The 20,725-nt window shown below is 40.7% G+C and overlaps 1 protein-coding gene and 1 pseudogene across 1 annotated transcript; one reads left to right on the top strand and one right to left on the bottom strand.

Annotated features, from left to right (window-relative positions):
* The first annotated feature begins 554 nt into the window (after positions 1-554).
* Positions 555-1,599, top strand: LOC116874057 (annotated as a pseudogene).
* Positions 1,600-4,103: 2,504 nt separating this feature from the next.
* On the bottom strand, positions 4,104-5,054 carry LOC116874086 (olfactory receptor 10H4-like). The gene has a single exon (XM_032868509.1). The coding sequence runs from the start codon at positions 5,052-5,054 to the stop codon at positions 4,104-4,106; it is 951 nt and encodes a 316-aa protein (XP_032724400.1).
* Between the last annotated feature and the right edge of the window lie 15,671 nt (positions 5,055-20,725).

A 20,725-nucleotide genomic window follows, 5' to 3' on the forward strand; every position in this document is an offset into this window, starting at 1 on the left:
TTTATGAATTAAAAAAAAAACACATTTATTAGTCCCCATTCCCCTTAAAACAAACTCCTCAATTGGACACCATTGTCTTGCATGCCCATGCCCTTCCCACCTGTATGCCTTCAATTCCAGAAACACACTAGCGACCTCCAACTCTCTCTGGTGCACTGAACATACCACTGTCCCAAATGCACTATGCCTTTTTCACCCTGAGACTTTGTACTTGCTGACCCCTCTGTCTGGAAACCCCTCTTCCACCTGCCTGGTCAGCTGAAGCATACCTACTCACCCTTCAGGTCTCCCTGTAGACATCACCAATTTCAAAGCCTCTAAATCCCAGGTTGGGTCTGAGACCCACACTTAGCTTCTCCAGATCCCTAGGCTGTCTTGAACACTCCTCTGATTACTCTGTGCTGTCTTCTTTGGTTTTATGACAGCTTCCCTCGGTGGACCATGAAAAGGACAGAGCAGAGCCCTCGCCCTTGTTATTGCTGGATTTGAGCACCTAGAATATTTCCATATAGAATAAGCCTTCAATAATATTTCTTGACTATATGAATGAATAAATGAGGGCAAAGAGCTGTGAGAACATACAGCACTCTTTTCTGTTCATGAACATGGGCAATGACTGCTATGTGGCCATCTGCCACTCCCTGAGGTACAATGTGTTCATGAGTCCACATGGCTGTGCCATGTCATGTCCCGGTCCTGGGCTGGTCTCTTGGTCATAGGGATGATGGTGACCCTGATAGATTTTTAGACCATCACCTTCTGTGGGTCTAAAGTAATCCATGATTTTTTCTACACCATGCTTTCCCTCCTAATGTTGGCTGTGGGAATAAGACATCCTCTGTTACCTTGGTTGTGGTCCTAGTATGTGTCACAGCTCTGATGTGCTGTTTATTCTTAATCATCCTCTTCTATGTCTTCACCATTGCTGACATACTGAGGAGCCCCTCAGCTGAGGGCAGCACAAGACCTTCTCCTCATGTGTGTCCCACCTCACTGTGGTCATTGTGCACTATGGTTTTGCCTCCATTATCTACCTCAAGCCCAAGGGCCCGCCTTCTATGGACCATAACATTTTGAGGGCCATCACCTACAGTCTTCACCTCCTTTCTCAGCTGATCATTTTCAGTCTCATAAGATGCTCAAGAATGCCATAAAAATATAACTGGAGAGATTATGCTAAGTGAAATAAGTCAAGCAGAGAAAGACAATTATATAGTTTCACTTATTTACGGAAAATAAGGAATAGCAGAGGACATTAGGAGAAGGAAGGAAAGAACAAAATGGGGGGAATTAGAGGGAGAGATGAACCATGAGAGACTATGGACCCTGGAAATCAAACTGAGGGTTTTAGAGTAGAGGCGTGTGGAGGGATAGTTGAGCCCAATGATGGGTATTAAGGAGGACATGTATTGCATGGAGTACTGAATGTTATATGCAAACAATGAATCATGGAACACTACATCAAAACTTAAGGGTGTACTGTATCGTGACTAGCAAAACATCATCATTGTCATCGTCATCGTCATCATCATCATCATCATCATAAAGAATGCCATAAAGAAAAACTTCCAGAGAAAATTCATTCCCCTAAGCTCTTGATGGCCAGTTTGATAGTAAGGAGAGACTCTCATCAGATGGTCAGTAAACAAAGACACACAAGAGACCAAGTATTAGTTTGATTATATCACAGAGAGGCAGATGTTAATGTGGATTCTTTGGCTTGGACCACCAAGAGGGCTGGGAATAATAACATCTGTCTCTATATGACTGTTGTAGGGTTTCAAGGATATGAAAATACACACATCCATAGGTGATGGATGCATGCTTGGTATTGTATTTTGGTTATTGTGCACTATGGTTTCTCTCTGGCTGTGTGAAAGGGATGTGTGCCTAGGGCTGCACCTGCTCTCTTCCCTGAAAGTTGTCTATTCCTTCTAAACACAGCTTTGTCCTCACAGTTATGACCACATTTCTTTCTGCAGGCACCTGAGAAAGATGCATTCCTGATCACCAACGGCACACACGTACAGATTGTAATGGATTCCTGCCTCACCACTTCAGGACAGTGTGGCTGGGGAGAAATCATCTCTCAGATTTGCATTTTCTGCATTTCTTTTTTTCTTTTTAAATTTAGTTTTATTTTGTTTAAAGATTTTATTTATTTATTTGACAGAGAAAGAGATCACAAGAAGGCAGAGAGGCAGGTGAACAAGAGGGGGAAGCAGGCTCCCCGCTGAGCAGAGAGCCCCAGATGACGCAGGGCTCTCTGCTCAACGGGGAGCCTGCTTTGATCCCAGGACCCTGAGATCATGTCCTGATCCCAAGGCAGAGGCTTAACCCACTGAGCCACCCAGTCGGCCCTCTTCTTAAATTTTTTTGTTGTGTTATGTTAGTCACCATAAAATACATTATTAGTTTTTGATGCAGTGTTCCAAGTTCATTGCTTATGTACAACACCTAGTGGTCCATGCAACTCATTTTCTGTATTTTGAAAATGTGAATAGTAATGAATGTGGGTCATACAAACCATGAGTCTCTCTCTCTCTCTCTCTCTCTCTTTGGCTTTGGAAAAGTTTAACATTTTTTTTTACACAAAGATAAACTCAAAATGGATAAAAGATCTCAACATGAGGCAGGAATCTATCAAAATCCTAGAAGAGAACATAGGCAGTAACCTCTTTGACATCGGCCACAGCAACTTCTTTCAAGACAAGTCTCCAAACCATAAGAGACTCTTAATCTCATGAAATAAACTGAGGGTTGCTGGGGGTTGGGGAGATAGGGATAGGTTGGCTGGGTTATGGACACTGGGGAGGGTATGTGATATTATGAGTGCTGTGAAATGTGTAAGCCTGATGATTCACAGACCTGTACCACTGAAGTGAATAATACATTATATGTTAATTTAAGAAAGAAATAAATGAGGAAATAATGACAAAAAATGTGGGTCATGTCTAAATGTTCAGAAATAATGATTTATTTTGAGACTAGAAGAGTGAATGCACAGATATCCTTCCTACAACATTTGGCAAGCAGCAGGCACTCATCTTTGATAGCCATTCTTAGCTTTATTTTTATAAAACATCTGCTGCTTGCAACTCACATATCTGGCCATAGCTTTGAATAAGAATTTAAACAAACAGAAGGCCCCCTTTCTGGATGCTGAGATATATGGTTTCCCAAACCCCAACATGGGAGTCTGATAAACTTTCATGTGACTCCTTCATTCAGGTTTTGATATAATCTCCACCTACATTTCTCATCTGCACTCAGGTTATGACCTCTCTCTGTGCCATTTTGACACAGCACTGTGCCCTCCAACATATCGAACCATAGAGATTCAAGTAAAATGCAGGAAGGAGAAATTTATGTTTTACTGAAAATAATGTGGGCAAATAGGGACAAGGATTTCCATGAGATATCAGAATGCAACACCTTTTTAACATTGTGTATGCTTTTACCTAAGCACTGAACCTTGTCCCCCTCACCTCTCTCTCTCTCTCTCTCTACTTTGTCTTTGGACATCAGCCACTCATCTCATATCCATATTGAAACCTCCTTAGGATTGATCCTCTTCATAGACAGTGAGGAACTATGAACAGTCAGCTATTTCCTTGAAGACAAACAGCTTATGGTCTTTCATGCATTTGTTATAATTAAAAGATAATAATTATACAACACTGGACACAGTACCTGATAAGAAAAGCCCCAATGCTGGTGGACTTCATTATTATGCTTATTTTTTTTATCTTTATGGTGGGGGAGGGAAGGTCCTCCTTTGTTTCTTCATTCAAGAAGAATTGTTGGCATCAGTGCCCAGACACACCCACGTGATGCCCCCACAAGCCCATAGGTAGATAACACATTCTTAGTGGGTTGGAGTTTATCACATGGGGTCAAGAACAAGAGATGATGATTGCTAGGGCTTATGTAAAATTGGAGAAAAACAAATACATAGCATGCATCCAACACCTATGGACTCATCCAGCAATAGCTATTCAGTATTTTCATATACTTAATACTTACAAAAGTTCCATGGGAAGAGTCCTTATTATTCCCAGCCCTTCTGTCATATTTCATTACCACCATATTTCCTCTAGCCATCAGGAATTTAGGGAAATGAATTTTCTCTGGAAGCTTTTCTTTATGGCATTCTTGAGCTCCTTATTCCTGAGGCTGAAAATGATTGGGCTGAGAAAGGGGGTGAAGACTATATAGGTGGTGGCCATCAGAGTGTTACTGTCCAAAGAATGGGAGCCCTTGGGCTTGAGGTAGATAGTAGAAGCAAAACCATAGTGCACAATGACCACAGTGAGGTGGGACACACATGTGGAGAAGGTCTTGTGCCTGCCTTCAGCTGAGGGGATCCTCAATATGGCAGCCACAATGAAGACATAGGAGAGGATGATGAGGAATAAACATCCCATCAGAGCTGTGACACACACCAGGATCACACCCAAGGTGACAGAAGATGTCTCCTTCCCACAGGCCAACTTTAGGAGGGAAAGCACATGGCAGGCAAAATGGTGTATCACATTAGACCCACAGAAGGTGAGGTGAAAAACTATCAGGGTCACCATCATCCCCATGACTGAGCCACCAGCCCAGGTCCAGGACACCAGACGGGCACAGGTGCGGGTACTCATGAGCACGTTGTAGCGCAGGGGGTGGCAGATGGCCATGTAGCGGTCATAGCCCATGATCATAAGCAGGAAGGAGTGGGTGAAGCCAAATGTAAAGGAGAAGAACATCTGGCTGGCACAGGCCACAAAGGTGATGGTGTGGTAGGTTGAGAGCATGTCAATCAGCATGCGAGGGGTGAGGGTAACAGTGAACAGAATCTCTGAGGTGGACAGGGCACACAAGAAAAGGTACATGGGTGTGTGCAGGCTGTGCTCACTCCAGACAGTGGCCATGATGATCAGGTTCCCCAGCAAGGTGAACAGGTACATCAGCAGGTACAGCAGGAAGAAGGCAGGCAGGAGATGAGGTGGGAAGGTGGAGAAGCCCACGAGGATGAATTCATACACCATGCTATAGTTCTGACCAGCCATAGATGTTGCATCTGGTGAGACCAAAAAGATATGAAGTTATATGGTCTATCCCATGAAGGACAAGGAGGAGTCAACATCAGAAAACCCTAATGAATTGTTGAACACTACATCAAAATCTAATGATAATATGTTGGCTAACTGAACATAAAAAGAAAAAAATAAAAGAAAACCTACCATGTGATTAGTCACATGAATATACTGAAAAGGAAATGTCATATAATTATATCAATGGGCAGCAATACTGGCTTACTAAAGTTAAGTTCCTATTTATGATTTTAAAAATTGATATATAATTGATATATAATTGTATTATTTTGGATATACAGCATAATGATTAACATATGCACATATCATAAAGATTTTTTAAAAGTTATTTCTCCTGAAAAGTTATTTCCTGAAACCAAAAAAGTCTTTCTTAAGTAACCTTTCTTAAGTATACTGCAAAACTAGCAAATAGTACATGAAGTGGGAAACTACTAATGCATTATTTTAGAATCAGAAAAAAGCCAAGGTTACTCACTGTTTCTGCTGGTCATTAGCTGGGCACTGAAAGTCTGGAATGGTACTTTGAAGAAAGATATAAAAAGAAGGAATATCAAGATTTGAAGGGAGGAGATGTGATCATCTACCTAGAAATGTAAAAGAATGAAGGCAGAATATATTAGAGCAAAGAAAGAACACATGCTGTGGAGGATTAGATAAACTTTTCAAATTCACAGCATTTCCCATAGAATTACTCCCATAATAATCATGCAAAACATAGACTATAAGAAAAAAGGAAGATAACATTACCATTAGTGACAGAAACTATAATGAGACAGCTCTCAAACATTTTGGTTTCAGCATTTCTTTTTTTTTTCTTTTAAGATTTTATTTATTTACTTGAGAGAGAGCAAGAAAGACAGCATGAGTGGTGGAAGGACAGAGGGGCAGAGGGAGAAGCAGACTCCCCACTGAGCAGGGAGCTCGATGTGGGGCTTGATCCTGGGACTCTGGGATCATTACCTGAGCCAAAGGCAGACTCTTATTCAACTGAGCCACCCAGGTGCCCCTGGCCTCTAGATTTCTTTTTCTTTTTTTTTTTTTTAATATTTTATTTATTTATTTGACAGAGATCACAAGTAGGCAGAGGCAGACAGATAGAGAGGTGGAAGCGGGCTCCCTGCAGAGCAGAGAGCCCGATGTGGGGCTCGATCCCAGGACACTGGGATCATGACCTGAGCCGAAGGCAGAGGCTTTAACCCACTGAGCCACCCAGGTGCCCCTAGATTTCTTTATGCCTAAAAACTATTGAGTCCCCTGAGGGCTTTTGTTTGGTGGAGTTATAACTTTCCATTATTACCATATTAATAATTAAAACTGAGATTCTTTGAAAATATTTAGTTATTAACACATTAAAAGAACAATAATCAACGTTTGATTCAGCCTAAAGGAACAATCAATATTATGTTAATATAAGTAATGTTTTAGGAAAGTAACTGCATTTTAAAAACTCATTTAGTGATAAGTTTGGCTTTGTTTTACAATTTAGTAAATTTGTCCAATTTTGGGTAGATGGAAGGCAAGATGATGCTTGTATCTGCTTCTTCATTCAGCTTGTGGCTATATACAGTTTTAGGCTAAGGATTTGACAGAAATACATCCTCTCCTTCATTGAAAAAGTGAGGACATCATGGCCCCCCAGAAGGGTCTCCAGGACTCCAGGGTCCTCATATCACACACTATGGTAGCCTCTGTTATAAAACTTCTAGGAACGAAAATGAACTCTTGGGACTTCATCAAGATAAGAAGCTTCTACACAGCAAAGGAAACAGTCAACAAAACAAAAAGGCAACCCATGGAGGGGGAGAAGATATTTGCAAATGACACTACAGACAAAGGGCTGATATCCAAGATCTATAAAGAACTCCTCAAACTCAACACCCCAAAAACATATGATCAAGTCAAAATATGGGCAGAAGACATGAACAGACACTTCTCTGGTGAAGACATACGAATGGCTAACAGACACATGAAAAAATGTTTATCATAATTAACCATCAGTGAAATTCAAATCAAGGCCACATTGAGATACCACCACACACAAGTTAGAATGGTGGTAGGTATCAAGGAGGGCACATATTGCATGGAACACTGAGCATGGTGCATAAACAATGAATCTTGGAATACTGAAAAAAAAAAAAAGAATGGCAAAGATTAACAAGGCAAGAAACAACAAATGTTGGAGAGGTTGTGGGGAAAGGGGAACCCTCATAAACTGTTGGTGAGAATGCAAGTTGGTGCAACCACTTTGGAAAACAGTGTAAAGATTCCTCAAAAAATTAAAGATAGAGCTACCTTGTGACCCAGCAATTGCACTACGGGGTATTTACCCCAAAGATACAGATGAAGGGCCATATGTACCCCAATGTTCATAGCAATATCCACAATAGCTAAACTGTGGAAAGAGCTGAGATCCTCTTCAACAGAGGAATGGATAAGGAAGATGTGGTCTATATATACAGTGAAACTCAGCCATCAGAAAGGGTGAATACCCAACTTTTGCATCACCATGGATGGGACTGGAGCAGATTATGCTGAGTGAAATAAGTCAAGCAGAGAAAGCCAATTATCATATGGTTTCTTTTACTTGTGGAACACAAGGAATAGCATGGAAGACATTAGGAGAAGGAAGGGAAATATGAAGGGGGGAAACTGGAGGGGGAGATGAACCATGAGAGACTGTGGACTCTGAGAAACAAACTGAGGGTTTTAGAGAGGAGGCGGGTGAGAGGGGTGGGTTGGCCCGGTGATGGGTATTAAGGAGAGCATATATTGCAGGGAGCACCGGGTGATATACATAAACAATGAAACTTGGAACACTACATCAAAAAGTAATGATGTACTGTACTGTATGGTGACTAACATAACATAAAAATTAAAAAAGAAAACATCTAGGAATTAAGTAAACACAAGCAATATCTCCAAGGGAAGACCTTTTAACCACTGATAGATATGAAGAAGACAATCTGGATAGAGGGAAGTCATAGAAACCAATGTGTGCTCTTGGATGGGTTGAGTTAATATAGCAGTTATGTCAGTTCTTTCTCAAATTATACTCAGTGCAACTGCATTTACAACTTAAGAAGTTAAATTTAAGTACTATCTTAAACCTTCTTCTGAAAAATAAAGTCATTGAAAAGCTATACAGGTATTCTAAAAATGGAGTATATGTGGGGCATCTGGATGACTCAGTTGGTTGAGCATCAGACTCTTGATTTCAGCTCAGTCATGATGCTGGGGTGCTGGGATCAAGCCCCAGTCCATCTCCCTGCTCCATGATCATTGGGGGGGTGCTCTCTCTCTCTCTCTCAAATAAGTAAATAAATATAAAAATTTTTGAAGAATATAAAGTAAATAAAAATGGGATACACAAAAGAGAGAGATATCTCTCCTGGTATTGAGACTCACATTAGACTTGTAATCATTTACAAAATTGTCAGCCTGGAACAGATATATATCACAGGTATGATACACAGATCACACTGGTTGGATACCTCAGAAATATCCCTGCTCGATTCAAAACCCAATAGGTGTTTAAGGTGGGAGCACAAAATCAAATGGAAAAAATGGGTTGCTTGCTGGTTTGTGGTGGGAAAACTTGTGATTTTATGAAGAGGTGCACATCTGAATTCCTGCCCAACACTGCAGGCAAAGGTGGAATCTGGATGGATTTCACCCATCGAAGGAAATACGAAGTCAGCAAGAGAAGGTGCAGGAGAATAACTTTGTGATCTAAGAGTGAAGGAGGAGTTATTAAACAAACCTCAAAAGCACAAATGTTAAAGTGATTTTAGAAAGACAAGAAATGTTTAGATCCATGTTTTCTTTTTTTTTTAAATTTTATTTTTTATAAACATATATTTTTTTCCCCAGGTGTACAGGTCTGTGAATCGCCAGGTTTACACACTTCACCGCACTCACCATAGCACATACCTTCCCCAATGTCCATAATAACCCCACCCCCCTCTCCCAACCCCCCTCCCCCCAGCAACCCTCAGTTTGTTTTGTGAGATTAAGAGTCACTTATGGTTAATCTCCCTCCCAATCCCATCTTGATCCATGTTTTCTATGTAAGGGAGCATTTGAATTTTATAAGCATATCTTCTGTAAAGTGATGATGCCATTCTCAGGAAATAAATGTTAACTGCTTAGAAAAAGAAACAGACATGAAAGTTTCCCCGAGGAATTTGTTCAACAAAAGATATCCAGGATCCATGGACAGGCAGGTGGAAATTGGGAAAAGAATCTTTGCATTATTGAAAATTGACCAGGAAATGCTATCTAGAATAAATAAGAAACCAGTGACATTCAGGAGAGAACTCAATGCAGAATAAGTCAAGGATATGAGCAGACCAACTCACAGAAGGAGTTTCACAGACACAGGAAAGGATGGTTTTAAGACGAGAAAAGGACAGAGGAAAATGACCATGGACATTCACTGTATATCTATTCATTTGCCCAGATTAGGAAGTACCCAATGTCAATCGATTTTGATCATTTTAAATTTATGGGGAGAAAGCAGTCTTCATGGCTTGCTGGTAAGAACTGAGAATTGAGAAGCACAGACTTCACTTGCTCTGTGTACCAGCACATGTATCCCTGAGAATCTATCTCAATTGCTCACACCTGTTCTGAAGGAGGCATGTCAGAAGATGTTTCAATAGCATTGCTTGAAGTTGGGAAATGGACCAGGCTGCTTGGTCCATAAAGTGGAAGAGGGAAGGTCACTTGGGCTAGATGCAACAACTGGAGCCCCAGGTAGAAGTTCAATGCACACACAGCAGGGTAAAGGATTCTGCGAAATGATCTTGAGTAAATGAAGCTAAAGCAGATGAACATTCAAGCATAAATCCATCAGGCACATGAAAATTAGAGCACCTGAAACTATTCTGGATGATGTTGTAATGGTGTGTACAAGTCACTATATATTTGCCAAAACACAAGAATTGTGTAACACAGACAGTGAACCCTAATGATCTGTGGGCTGAGTTAATAATGTAACCATATTTGTTCACCAACTGGAACAAATGGACCACAAGAATACCAGATTGTACAAGGTTTAGCAAAAACTCTGGCCTCCACTCACCATGACAGTAGCATCCCTTTCCTCCCCATGAACTCTGACAACTAAAGGGGCCTCCAGACATGTACAAACATTTCCTGCGTGTGTGTGCATGTGTGTGCATGCACGCATGTGCGCAGAATCTGCCCCAAACAAGACTGCAGAGCTAGAAGCTGCAGAGGTCACTATGTTGGGTAAGGAGCACAGGATCCAGAATGGGCAGCCCAAGAGGACTCCTACAGCTACCCAAGGCTAAGAGTCTGTCTTATGTGATATAAGACCCTTCTCCCAGACCCTGTCCCCATCCAGAGTCTGGGCCTTGCTTCCCACAACTGTATGAGTATTGTCACCTACCCTGTCCTTCCTGGTTCCCCTCAGCCTGGGCTGCCTCTTCCAGGAAGCAGCCAGCAGGGGAGGATAGAAGAATCTCTCCTGCCTTCTGTCAGCAGCACACAGGGGTAGGTGTGGTGCCAGACCTCGGGGTTCCTGGAACTGATGCTGTGTGCTTTACCTCTGCTTCAGGTTCCCAGGAGGCTGCTCCCCAGGGCCTGCCTGGGACACCAACCTATAAGGCTTTCCTCAGGGTATGGAGTGGCCAGGAGGATCATCAGAAGTCCTCCAGGGATTGTGTCCTCTACTTCTTTCTCCAACAGCTTGACATAACCAAGGCTCACTGCTGTCTCTATCTGTCCAATCAGCCCCAACCCCTGCTGAGGACTAGGAGCTCCAAGTTTTGGGAGAGACAGGACTGGATTAGATGCCCTCAACTATTTGGGGTCAGGGCAGGGTCAGAGGGAAGGCAGGAACTGGAATAGCCCAGAGTGGGAATCCAGGGCTCTGCCCTGGGGTTGAGGCAGCTGGAAGACTTCTGAGAATAAGGGTAATTTAGAGCTGGGTCTTGGAAAGTCACTTCTCTTGGTCAATAGAAATGTTTAGTATCTTCTGGCCAAACTGGATAGCCCCACTTCATCTTGTGGTCAAGTTCTTCCCTATCCTTGTTTTCCTCGTGGTCCAAGTCAAAGAGGTCTACATTAACATCTGCCTCTCTGTGATATACTCAAACTAATATTTGGTCTCTTGTGTGTCTTTGTTCACTGACCCTCTGATGAGAGTCTTTGTATGCTCACAAGATGACTGGTGGCTGTGGGTTTAATGTTACAACACACCTTCTGCCTCCAACTCTAATATCTGGCCTCACCTTTGAGTAATAGTTTAGATTCACAGATGGCCCCTTCCCTTGATCTTCAGACATATGCTTTCCTAAACCCCAGCATGGGAGTCAGACAGACTTAAATTTCCAGGGGACACCTTCACTCATGTGTTGTGTGACCTCCACCAACATTTCTCATCCACATAAAAGGGGTACACACACCCTTGATCTCGTTTTGCACCATCTTGAGATATCATCATGACTACAACACATCCCCCAGATAGATTCAAGTAAAACACAGGAATGAGAAATTGATGTGTTTTTTTTAAAGTAATGTGGGGAAAGGGAAAATAATTTCCATAACATGTCACCATCCTTTAGTAACATTACCATCCTTTATGTTCAAACCCAAGCATGAATGTTCTCCCCTTCTAGCCCTCATTTCTCTCTGTCTCCATCCTTCTACCTCTGGTCCCTTCCTCTATCATTCTCTCTTTCCTCTCCCTCTCAGATGAACATTGCCCTGTTACAAACCTCCTTCTTCTTCATTCCTTTCCCAGATTCTGTACCATATCCATTTTTTTTTTTTGCAAATTTATGTTCAGATCAGTTTAAAGGACTCACATCCCACTAGTTCATTCTCTCTCTTTTTATCTCTCACTCTTTCTTCCCCCCCGCTTCTTCACATACTAAACTCTTAAGATAGAAAATCTCCCTTAGGGTCTATCCTTTCCAAAGAAGGGAGCAATTATAAATAGTAAACCATCTTCCAAGAGATGAATAGTTTATTTTCCTTAGTGCATTTGTTATAATTTAAAAGACAGTACTATATATTCAGAATGTAAATGGGTTAAATGACCCAATCAAAAGACACAGGTTATCAGATTGGATAAAAAAGCAAGACCCATCAATATGCTGTCTACAGGAGACTCATTTTAGACCCAAAGACACCTCCAGGTTGAACGTGAAGGGGTGGAAAGTGATTTATCATGCTAATGGGCATCAAAAGAAAGCTGGGTGGCAATCCTTATATCAGACAAATCAGATTTTAAACCAAAGACTGTAATAAGAGATGAAGAAAGACACTATATCATAATTAAAGGGTCTATCAATAAAAAGATCTAGCAATTATAAATATTTATGTCCCTTGGGATGCCTGGGGGGCTCAGTCAGTTAAGCATCTGCCTTCGGCTCAGGTCATGATCCCGGGGTCCTGAAATCGAGTCCTGAATTGCACTCCCTGCTCAGCAGAGAGCCTGCTTCTCCCTCTGCCTGCTGCTCATGCTGCTTATGTTCTCTCTCTCTATCTCTGACAAATAATTAATAAAATAATTTAAAAAATAAATATTTATACAACATGGGAGCGGCCAATTATATAAGCCAATTAATAATAAAATCAATGAAATATATTGATAATAATATAATAATAGTGGGGGACTTTAATACCCCCTCACTGCAGTGGACAGATGATCTAAGCAAAAGATCAACAAGGAAGAAAAGGCTTTGAATAACACACTGGGCCAGATGGACTTCACAGTTATATTCAGAACATTCTATCATAAAGAAACAGAATACACATTCTTCTCTAGTGCACATGAAACATTCTCCAAGAAACAAACTGAAGGTTTTAGAGGGGAGGAGGGTAGGGGGAATGGGCGAGCCTGGTGGTGGGTATTAAGGAGGGCATGTATTGCATGGAGCACAGGGTGTTGTACATAAACAGTGAATCTTGGAACACTGCACCAAAAACAAATGATGTATTTTATGGTGACTAACATAACACAATTTAAAAAAAAAGAAACATTCTCCAGAATAGATCACATCCTGGGTCACAAAGCAGGTCTCAACCAGACCAAAAGACTGGGATAATTCTCTGCATATTTTTGGACCACAGTGCTTTAAAACTGGAACTCAATCACAAGAGGAAATTTGTAAAGAACTTAAATACATGGAGGCTAAAGAGCATCCTACTAAAGAATGAAATGGGGCACCTGGGTGGCTCAGTTGGTTAAGCAACTCTCTTTGGCTCAGGTCATGATCCTAGAGTCCTGGAATCAAGTCCTGCATCAGGCTACCTGCTTGGCAGGGAGTCTGCTTCTCTCTCTCACCCTCACCCTTCTCATGCGCTCTCTCTCTCCCTCTCTCTCTCAAATAAAATAAATACAATCTTTAAAAAAAAAATGAATGTGTTTTCTTGACAGTTTCCTTTGTGCAGAAGCTTTTGATTTTGATGAAGTCCCAAAAGTTTATTTTCGCTTTTGTTTCCTTTGCCTTTGGAGACATATCTTGAAAGAAGTTGCTGTGGCTGATATCGAAGAGATTACTGCCTATGTTCTCCTCTAGGATTCTGATGGATTCCTGTCTCACGTTGACGTTTTTTATCCATTTTGAGTTTATCTTTGTGTACAGTGTAAGAGAATGGTCGAGTTTCACTCTTCTACATATAGCTACCCAGTTTTCCCAGCACCACTTATTGAAGAGACTGTCTTTTTTCACTGTATATTTTTTCCTGTTTTGTCGAAGATTAACTGACCATAGAGTTGAGGGTCCATATCTGGGCTCTCTACTCTGTTCCACTGGTCTATGTGTCTGTCACATTTTTTAAAATGATTCCTAGTCTATAGTGAGTACATAAACAAGAAACAATCTGAAAAACAATCTGAGGGGTTTGAAGCAGCGGGGGGTGGGAGGTTGGGGGAACTAGGTGGTGGGTATTGGAGAGGGCACGGATTGCATGGAGCACTGGGTGTGGTGCAAAAACAAGGAATACTGTTATGCTGAAAAAAAAATGGGCAGAAGATATGAACAGACACTTCTCCAACAAAGACATACAAATGGCTATCAGACACATGAAAAAATGTTCATCATCACTAGCCATCAGGGAAATTCAAATTAAAATCACATTGAGATACCACCTTACACCAGTTAGAATGGCCAAAATTAGCAAGACAGGAAACAACATGTGTTGTAGGGGATGTGGAGAAAGGGGAACCCTCTTCCACTGTTGGTGGGAATGCAAGTTGGTTAGCCACTTTGGAGAACAGTGTGGAGATTCCTCAAGAAATTAAAAATAGAGCTTCCCTATGACCCTGCCATTGCACTACTGGGTATTTACCCCAAAGATACAGATGGAGTGAAAAGAAGGGCCATCTGTACCCCAATGTTTATAGCAGCAATGGCCACAGTCGCCAAACTGTGGAAAAAACCAAGATGCCTTGCAACGGACGAATGGATAGGGAAGATGTGGTCCATATACACTATGGAGTATTATGACTCCATTAGAAAGGATGAATCCCCAACTTTTGTAGTAACATGGACGAGACTGGAAGAGATTATGCTGAGTGAAATAAGTCAAGCAGAGAGAGTCAATTATCATATGGTTTCACTTATTTGTGGAACATAACAAATAGCATGGAGGGCAAGGGGAGCTAGAGAGGAGAAGGGAGTTGAGGGAAGTTGGAAGGGGAGGTGAACCATGAGAGACTATGGACTCTGAAAATCAATCTGAGGGGCTTGAAGCAGCGGTGGGTAGGAGGTTGGGGGAACCAGGTGGTGGGTATTAGAGAGGGCACGGATTGCATGGAGCACTGGGTGTGGTGCAAAAACAAGGAATACTGTTATGCTGAAAAAAAAAAAAAGCTAGTTAACACACCAAAAAAAAAGAAAGAAAAGAAAAAGAAAAAGAAAAGAATGAATGTGGACTCTGAAAAACAATCTGAGGGTTTTGAAGGGGGGGGGTGGGAGGTTGGGGGAGTCTGGTAGTGGGTATTGTGGAGGGTATGTATTGCATGGAGCACTGGGTGTGGTGCATAAACAATGAATTCTGTTACACTGAAAAGAAGTGAAATTAAAAAAAAAGAATTGCATGGAGCACTGGGTGTGGTGCAAAAACAATGAATACTGTTACGCTGAAAAGAAATTTAAAAAAATAAATTAATTTAAAAAAAGAATGAATGGGTCAACCGGGAAATTAAAGAAGAATTTAAAAATTCATGGAAACAAATACAAATGAAAACACAACTGTTCAAAATTTTTGGGATGCAGCAAAGACGGCCCTAAGGGGAAATATATAGCAATACACGGATTTTCAAGAAACAACAAAGGTCTTAATTACACAAGCTAAACTTACAGTCAAAGGAGGTGGAGAACAAACAAATAAAACCTAAACCAGGCAGCAGGAAGGAAATAATAAAGATTAGAGCAGAAAACGATGAAATAGAAACCAAAAGAACAGTAGAACAGATCAATAAAACTAGAAGTTGTAAAAGAATGGTCAAGTTTCATTCTTCTATACATAGCTGTCCAATTTTCCCAGCACCATAAACTCAAAATGGATAAAAGACCTCAATGTGAGGCAGGAATCTATCAAAATCCTAGGGAACCTAGGCAGTAACCTTTTTGACATTGTCCACAACAACTTCTTTCAAAACATGTCTCCAAAGGCAAAGGAAACAAAAGCGAAAATGAACTTTTGGGACTTCATCAAAATAAAAAGCTTCTGCACAGCAAAGGAAGCAGTCAACAAAACAAAGAGGCAACCCCTTTAAATGGGAGAAAATATTCACAAATGACACTACAGACAAAGGGCAGGTATCCAAGATCTATAAAGAGCTCCTCAAAGTCAACACCCAAAACACAGATAATCATGTCAAAAAATGGGCAGAAGACAAGAACAGACACTTATCCAATGAAGACATACAAATGGCTAACAGACACATGAAAATATGTTCATTATCATTAGCCATCATGGAAATTCAAATCAAAACCACATGGAAATTAAAAAAAAAACACATTGAGATACCACCTTACACCAGTTAGAATGGTTAATATTAACAAGACAGTAAACAATGAGTGTTGGAGAGGATGTGGAGAAAGAGGAACCCTCCTACACTGTTGGTGGGAATGCAAGTTGGTGTGGCTGCTTTGGAAAATAGTGTGGAGATTCCTTAAGAAATTAAAAATAGAGCCACCCTCTGAACCTGAAATTGCACTATTGGGTATTTACCTCAAAGATACAGAGGTAGTGAAAAGAAGGGCCCTCTGTACCCCAATGTTCATAGCAGCAATGGCCACAACTGCCAAACTGTGGAAAGAGCTGAGATGCCCTTCAACAGATGAATGGATAAAGAAGATGTGGTCCATATATACAATGAAATATTACACCACCATCAGAGGTGTATCAACATGGACGGGACTGGAGGACCTTATGCTGAGTGAAAGAAGTCAAGCAGAGAGAGTCAATTATCATATGGTTTCACTTACTTGTGGAGCATAAGGAATAACATGGAGAACATCAGGAGAAGGAAAGGAAAAGTGAACTGGGGGAAATCAGAGGGGGAGATGAAGCATAAGAGACTATGGATTCTCAGAAACAAGCTGAGGGTTTTGGAAGGGAGTGGGGTGGGGGGCTGGATGGGCCTTTTGGTGTGTATTAAGGAGGGCATGTATTGCATGGAGTATTGGATGTGGTGCATAAACAATGAATCTTGGAACACTGAAAAAATTTAAAAAAAAAACAAATATACCAAGAGCTGGCTCTTTGAACAAATTAATAAGACTGGTAAACCCCTGCTCAGACTTATCAAAAAGAAAACAGAAATGATCCAAATTTTAAAAATCATGAAATCATAACCAACACCATAGAAATACAAACAATTATAAGGTTATATTATGAACAAGTATATGCCAACATATTAAGCAATCTGGAAGAAATAGATGCATTCCTAGAGACATTATAATCTACCAAAACTGAACCAGGAATAAATAGAAAACCTGAATAGACCCATAACCAGTAAGGAAATTGAAGCAGTCATCAAAAATCTCCCAAGACATATAATATATTTTTATCCCCAGGGGTACAGGTCTGTGAATCACCAGGTTTACACACTTCACAGCACTCACCTTAGCACATACCCTCCCCAATGTCCATAACCCCACCCCTCTCTCCCCACCCCCCTCCCCCCAGCAACCCTCAGTTTGTTTTGTGAGATTAAGAGTCACTTATGGTTTATCTCCCTCCCAATCCCGGATGGCTTTCCAGGGGGAATTCTACCAAAAATTTGAAGAAATAATACCTACTCTTCTGAAACTGTTTCAAAAATTGAAATGGAAGGAAAACTTACAAGCTCTTTCTATGAGGCCAGCATTACCTTCATCCCAAAACCAGACAGAGACCCCACGAAAAAGGATAATTACAGACTAATATCCCTGATGCACATGGATGCAAAAATTCTTACCAAAATACTAGGATCCAACAATATGTTAAAAGGATTATTCACCACAACCAAGTGGGATTTATTCCTGGGCTTCAAGGTTGATTCAATATCTGCAAATCAATCAGTGTGATACACTACATAAATAAAAGAAAGGGCACAAGAAGAACAAAAGAAAGGACAAGAACAATATGGTCCTCTCAATTGCTGCAGAAAAACATTTGACAAAGTACAGCATCCTTTCTTGATTAAAACTCTTCACAGTGTAGGAATAGAGGAGAACATACCACAATATCAATAAAAGCCATCTATGAAAATCCCACAGTGAATATCATTTTCAATATGGAAAAACTAAGAACTTTTCCCCTAAGGTTAGGAACACTGCAGGAATGTCCACTATCATCACTGCAATTCAACATAGTACTAGAAGTCCTAGTTTCAGCAATCAGACAACAAAAAGAAACAAAAGGCATATGAATTGGCAGAGAAGAAGACAGATTCTCACTCTTTACAGATGACATGATGCTCTATGTGGAAAACCTAAAAGAATCCACCCTAAAATTACTAGAACTCATACAGTAAATCAGCATAGTGGCAGAATATAAAATCAATGCACAGAAATCAGTTGCATTCCTCTACACTAACAACGAGACAGGAGAAAGAGAAATTAAGGAGTCAATCCCATTTACAATTGCACCAAAAACCACAAGATACCAAGAAATAAACCTAACCAAAGAAATAAAGGATCTGTACTTTGAAAACTATAGAACACTCATAGAAGATATTGAGGAAGACACACACACAAAATGGAAAAACATTCTATGTTCATGGATTGGAAGAAAAAATATTGTTAAAGTGTCTATGCTAAAAACAATCTGAAAGGTTTGAAGAGGTGGAGGGGTGGAAGGATGGAGGAACCAGGTGGTGGGTATTGGAGAGGGCACGGACTGCATGGAGCACTGGGTGTGGTACAAAAACAATGAATACTGTTATGCTGAAAATAAAAAAAATGTCTATGCTACACATTCATTGTAATCCCTATCAAAATACTATTGACATTTTTTTAATAATTTTTTTAATTTTATTTTTTTTCAGCATAACAGTATTCCTTGTTTTTGCACCACACCCAGTGCTCCATGCAATCCGTACCCTCTCCAATACCCACCACCTGGTTCCCCCAACCTCTCACCCCTCGCTGCTTCAAACCCCTCAGATTGTTTTTCAGAGTCCATAGTCTCTCACGGTTCACCTCCCCTTTGACATTTTTCACAGAGCTGGATCAAATAATCCTAAAATTTGTATGGAGCCAGAAAAGAACCTGAATTAACAATATCCCAAGAACAAATAATCCAGTCAGGAAATGGGCAGAAGACATGAGAAGATACTTTTTCAAAGAAGGCATACAAATGGCCAACAGACACATGAAAAAATGCTCAACATCACTCAGTATCAGGTAAATACAAATCAAAACCACAATGTGATACCACCTCACACCTGTCAGAATAGCTAAAATTAACAAATCAGGAAACAACAGATGTTGGTGGGGATGCAGAGAAAGGGAACCCTCTTATACTGTTGGTGGGAAAGCAAGCTGGTCAAGCCACTCTAGAAAACAGTATGAAGTTTCCTCAAAAAGTTGAAAATAGAGCTACCCTAGGACCCAGCAATTGCACTACTGGGTATTTACCCCCAAAACACAAACACAGTGATCCAAAGGGTCATGTGTACCCCAATATTTATAGCAATAATATCATGTCCACAACAGCCAAACTATGGAAAGAGCCCAGATGTCCATTGACACATGAATGGACCAGAAGATGTGATAAGCGCGCACACACACACACACACACACACACACACACATGAATATTATGCAGCCATCAAAAATGAAATATTGTGGGAGGTAGGGAGAGGGTGGTTGGGTTATGGACATTGGGGAGGATATGTGCTATGGTGAGTGCTGTGAAATGTGTAAGCCTGATGATTCACAGACCTGTACCCCTGGGGCAAATAATACATTATATATTAATAATAATAATTAATTAAAATTAAAAAATGAAATCTTGCCATTTGCAATGATGTGGATGGAACTAGAGGATATTAAGCTAAGCGAAACAAGTCAATCAGAGAAAGACAATTATCATATGATCTCCTTGGTATGTGGAAATTAAGAAACAAAACAGAAGAAAGATCATAGGGGAAGAGAGGACAAAATAAAACAAGACAAAACCAGAGAAGGAGACGCTTGTAAGAGACTTTTAATCATCAGAAACAAACTGAGGGTTGCTGGAATGGATGGGGTGGAGGGATGGGGTAACTGGGTGTTGGAAATTGGGGAGAGTATGTGTTATGGTGAGTGCTGTGTGTTGTGTAAGACTGATGAATTACAGGGCTGTACCTCTGAAATTAATAATACATTATATGTTAATTATTTAAATTTAAATAAGAGAAATGTTAAAAAATAAAACAGGCTATGGAAAAACACAACACAACACAATACTATAAAACACTGGATACAATGCTTGTAAGAAAAGGATCAATGAAGGATGCCTGGGTGGCTCAGTCAGTTAAGTGTCTGCCTTTGACTCAGGTCATGATCCCAGGGGCCTGGGATTGACTCCCCACACTGGGCTCCTTGTTCAGCATGGAGCCTGCTTCTCCTTTTGCCCCTCTGTCCTTATTTATTTATTTTTACTGTGGTATGTTAGTCACCATACAATACATCATTAGTTTTTGACATAGTGTTCCAAGATTCATTGTTTATGTATAACACCCAATGCTCCATACAATACGTTTCCTCCTTAATACCCACCATCAGGTTCACCCATCCTCCTACCCCCCTCCCTTCTAAAACCGTCAGTTTGTTTCTTGGAGTCCATAGTCACTCATTAAATAAAATCTTTTTTAGAAAAAGCAAAGGGTCAACACTTTATTATAATGCTTATTTTTGTTTATCCTTATGGTGCTTATCAGATGCTTGTCCATTCAAGAAGAACCCTGTGCATCAATGCCCAGACATACCTACATGATGCTGCCCTCTTGGCCCTTAGGCAGATAACACATTCTCTGATGGAGGTAATGGGATAGACTTCATCACACAGGGTCAGGAACAGGAGATCCTGATCACTAGATCCTGTGCAAGGGGGGTAAACAAATACTGAGCATGCATCTATCACCTCTGGATATGTATATCTTCATATCCTTG

This window comes from Lontra canadensis, unplaced genomic scaffold (assembly GCF_010015895.1).
Source record: "Lontra canadensis isolate GAN:19392208 unplaced genomic scaffold, GSC_riverotter_1.0 scaffold35, whole genome shotgun sequence".
NCBI classification, from domain to species: domain Eukaryota; kingdom Metazoa; phylum Chordata; class Mammalia; order Carnivora; family Mustelidae; genus Lontra; species Lontra canadensis.

Bases quoted from the DNA above. Each gene is read 5' to 3' on its own strand.
- LOC116874086 (XM_032868509.1), bottom strand. From the start codon at position 5,054: ATGGCTGGTCAGAACTATAGCATGGTGTATGAATTCATCCTCGTGGGC.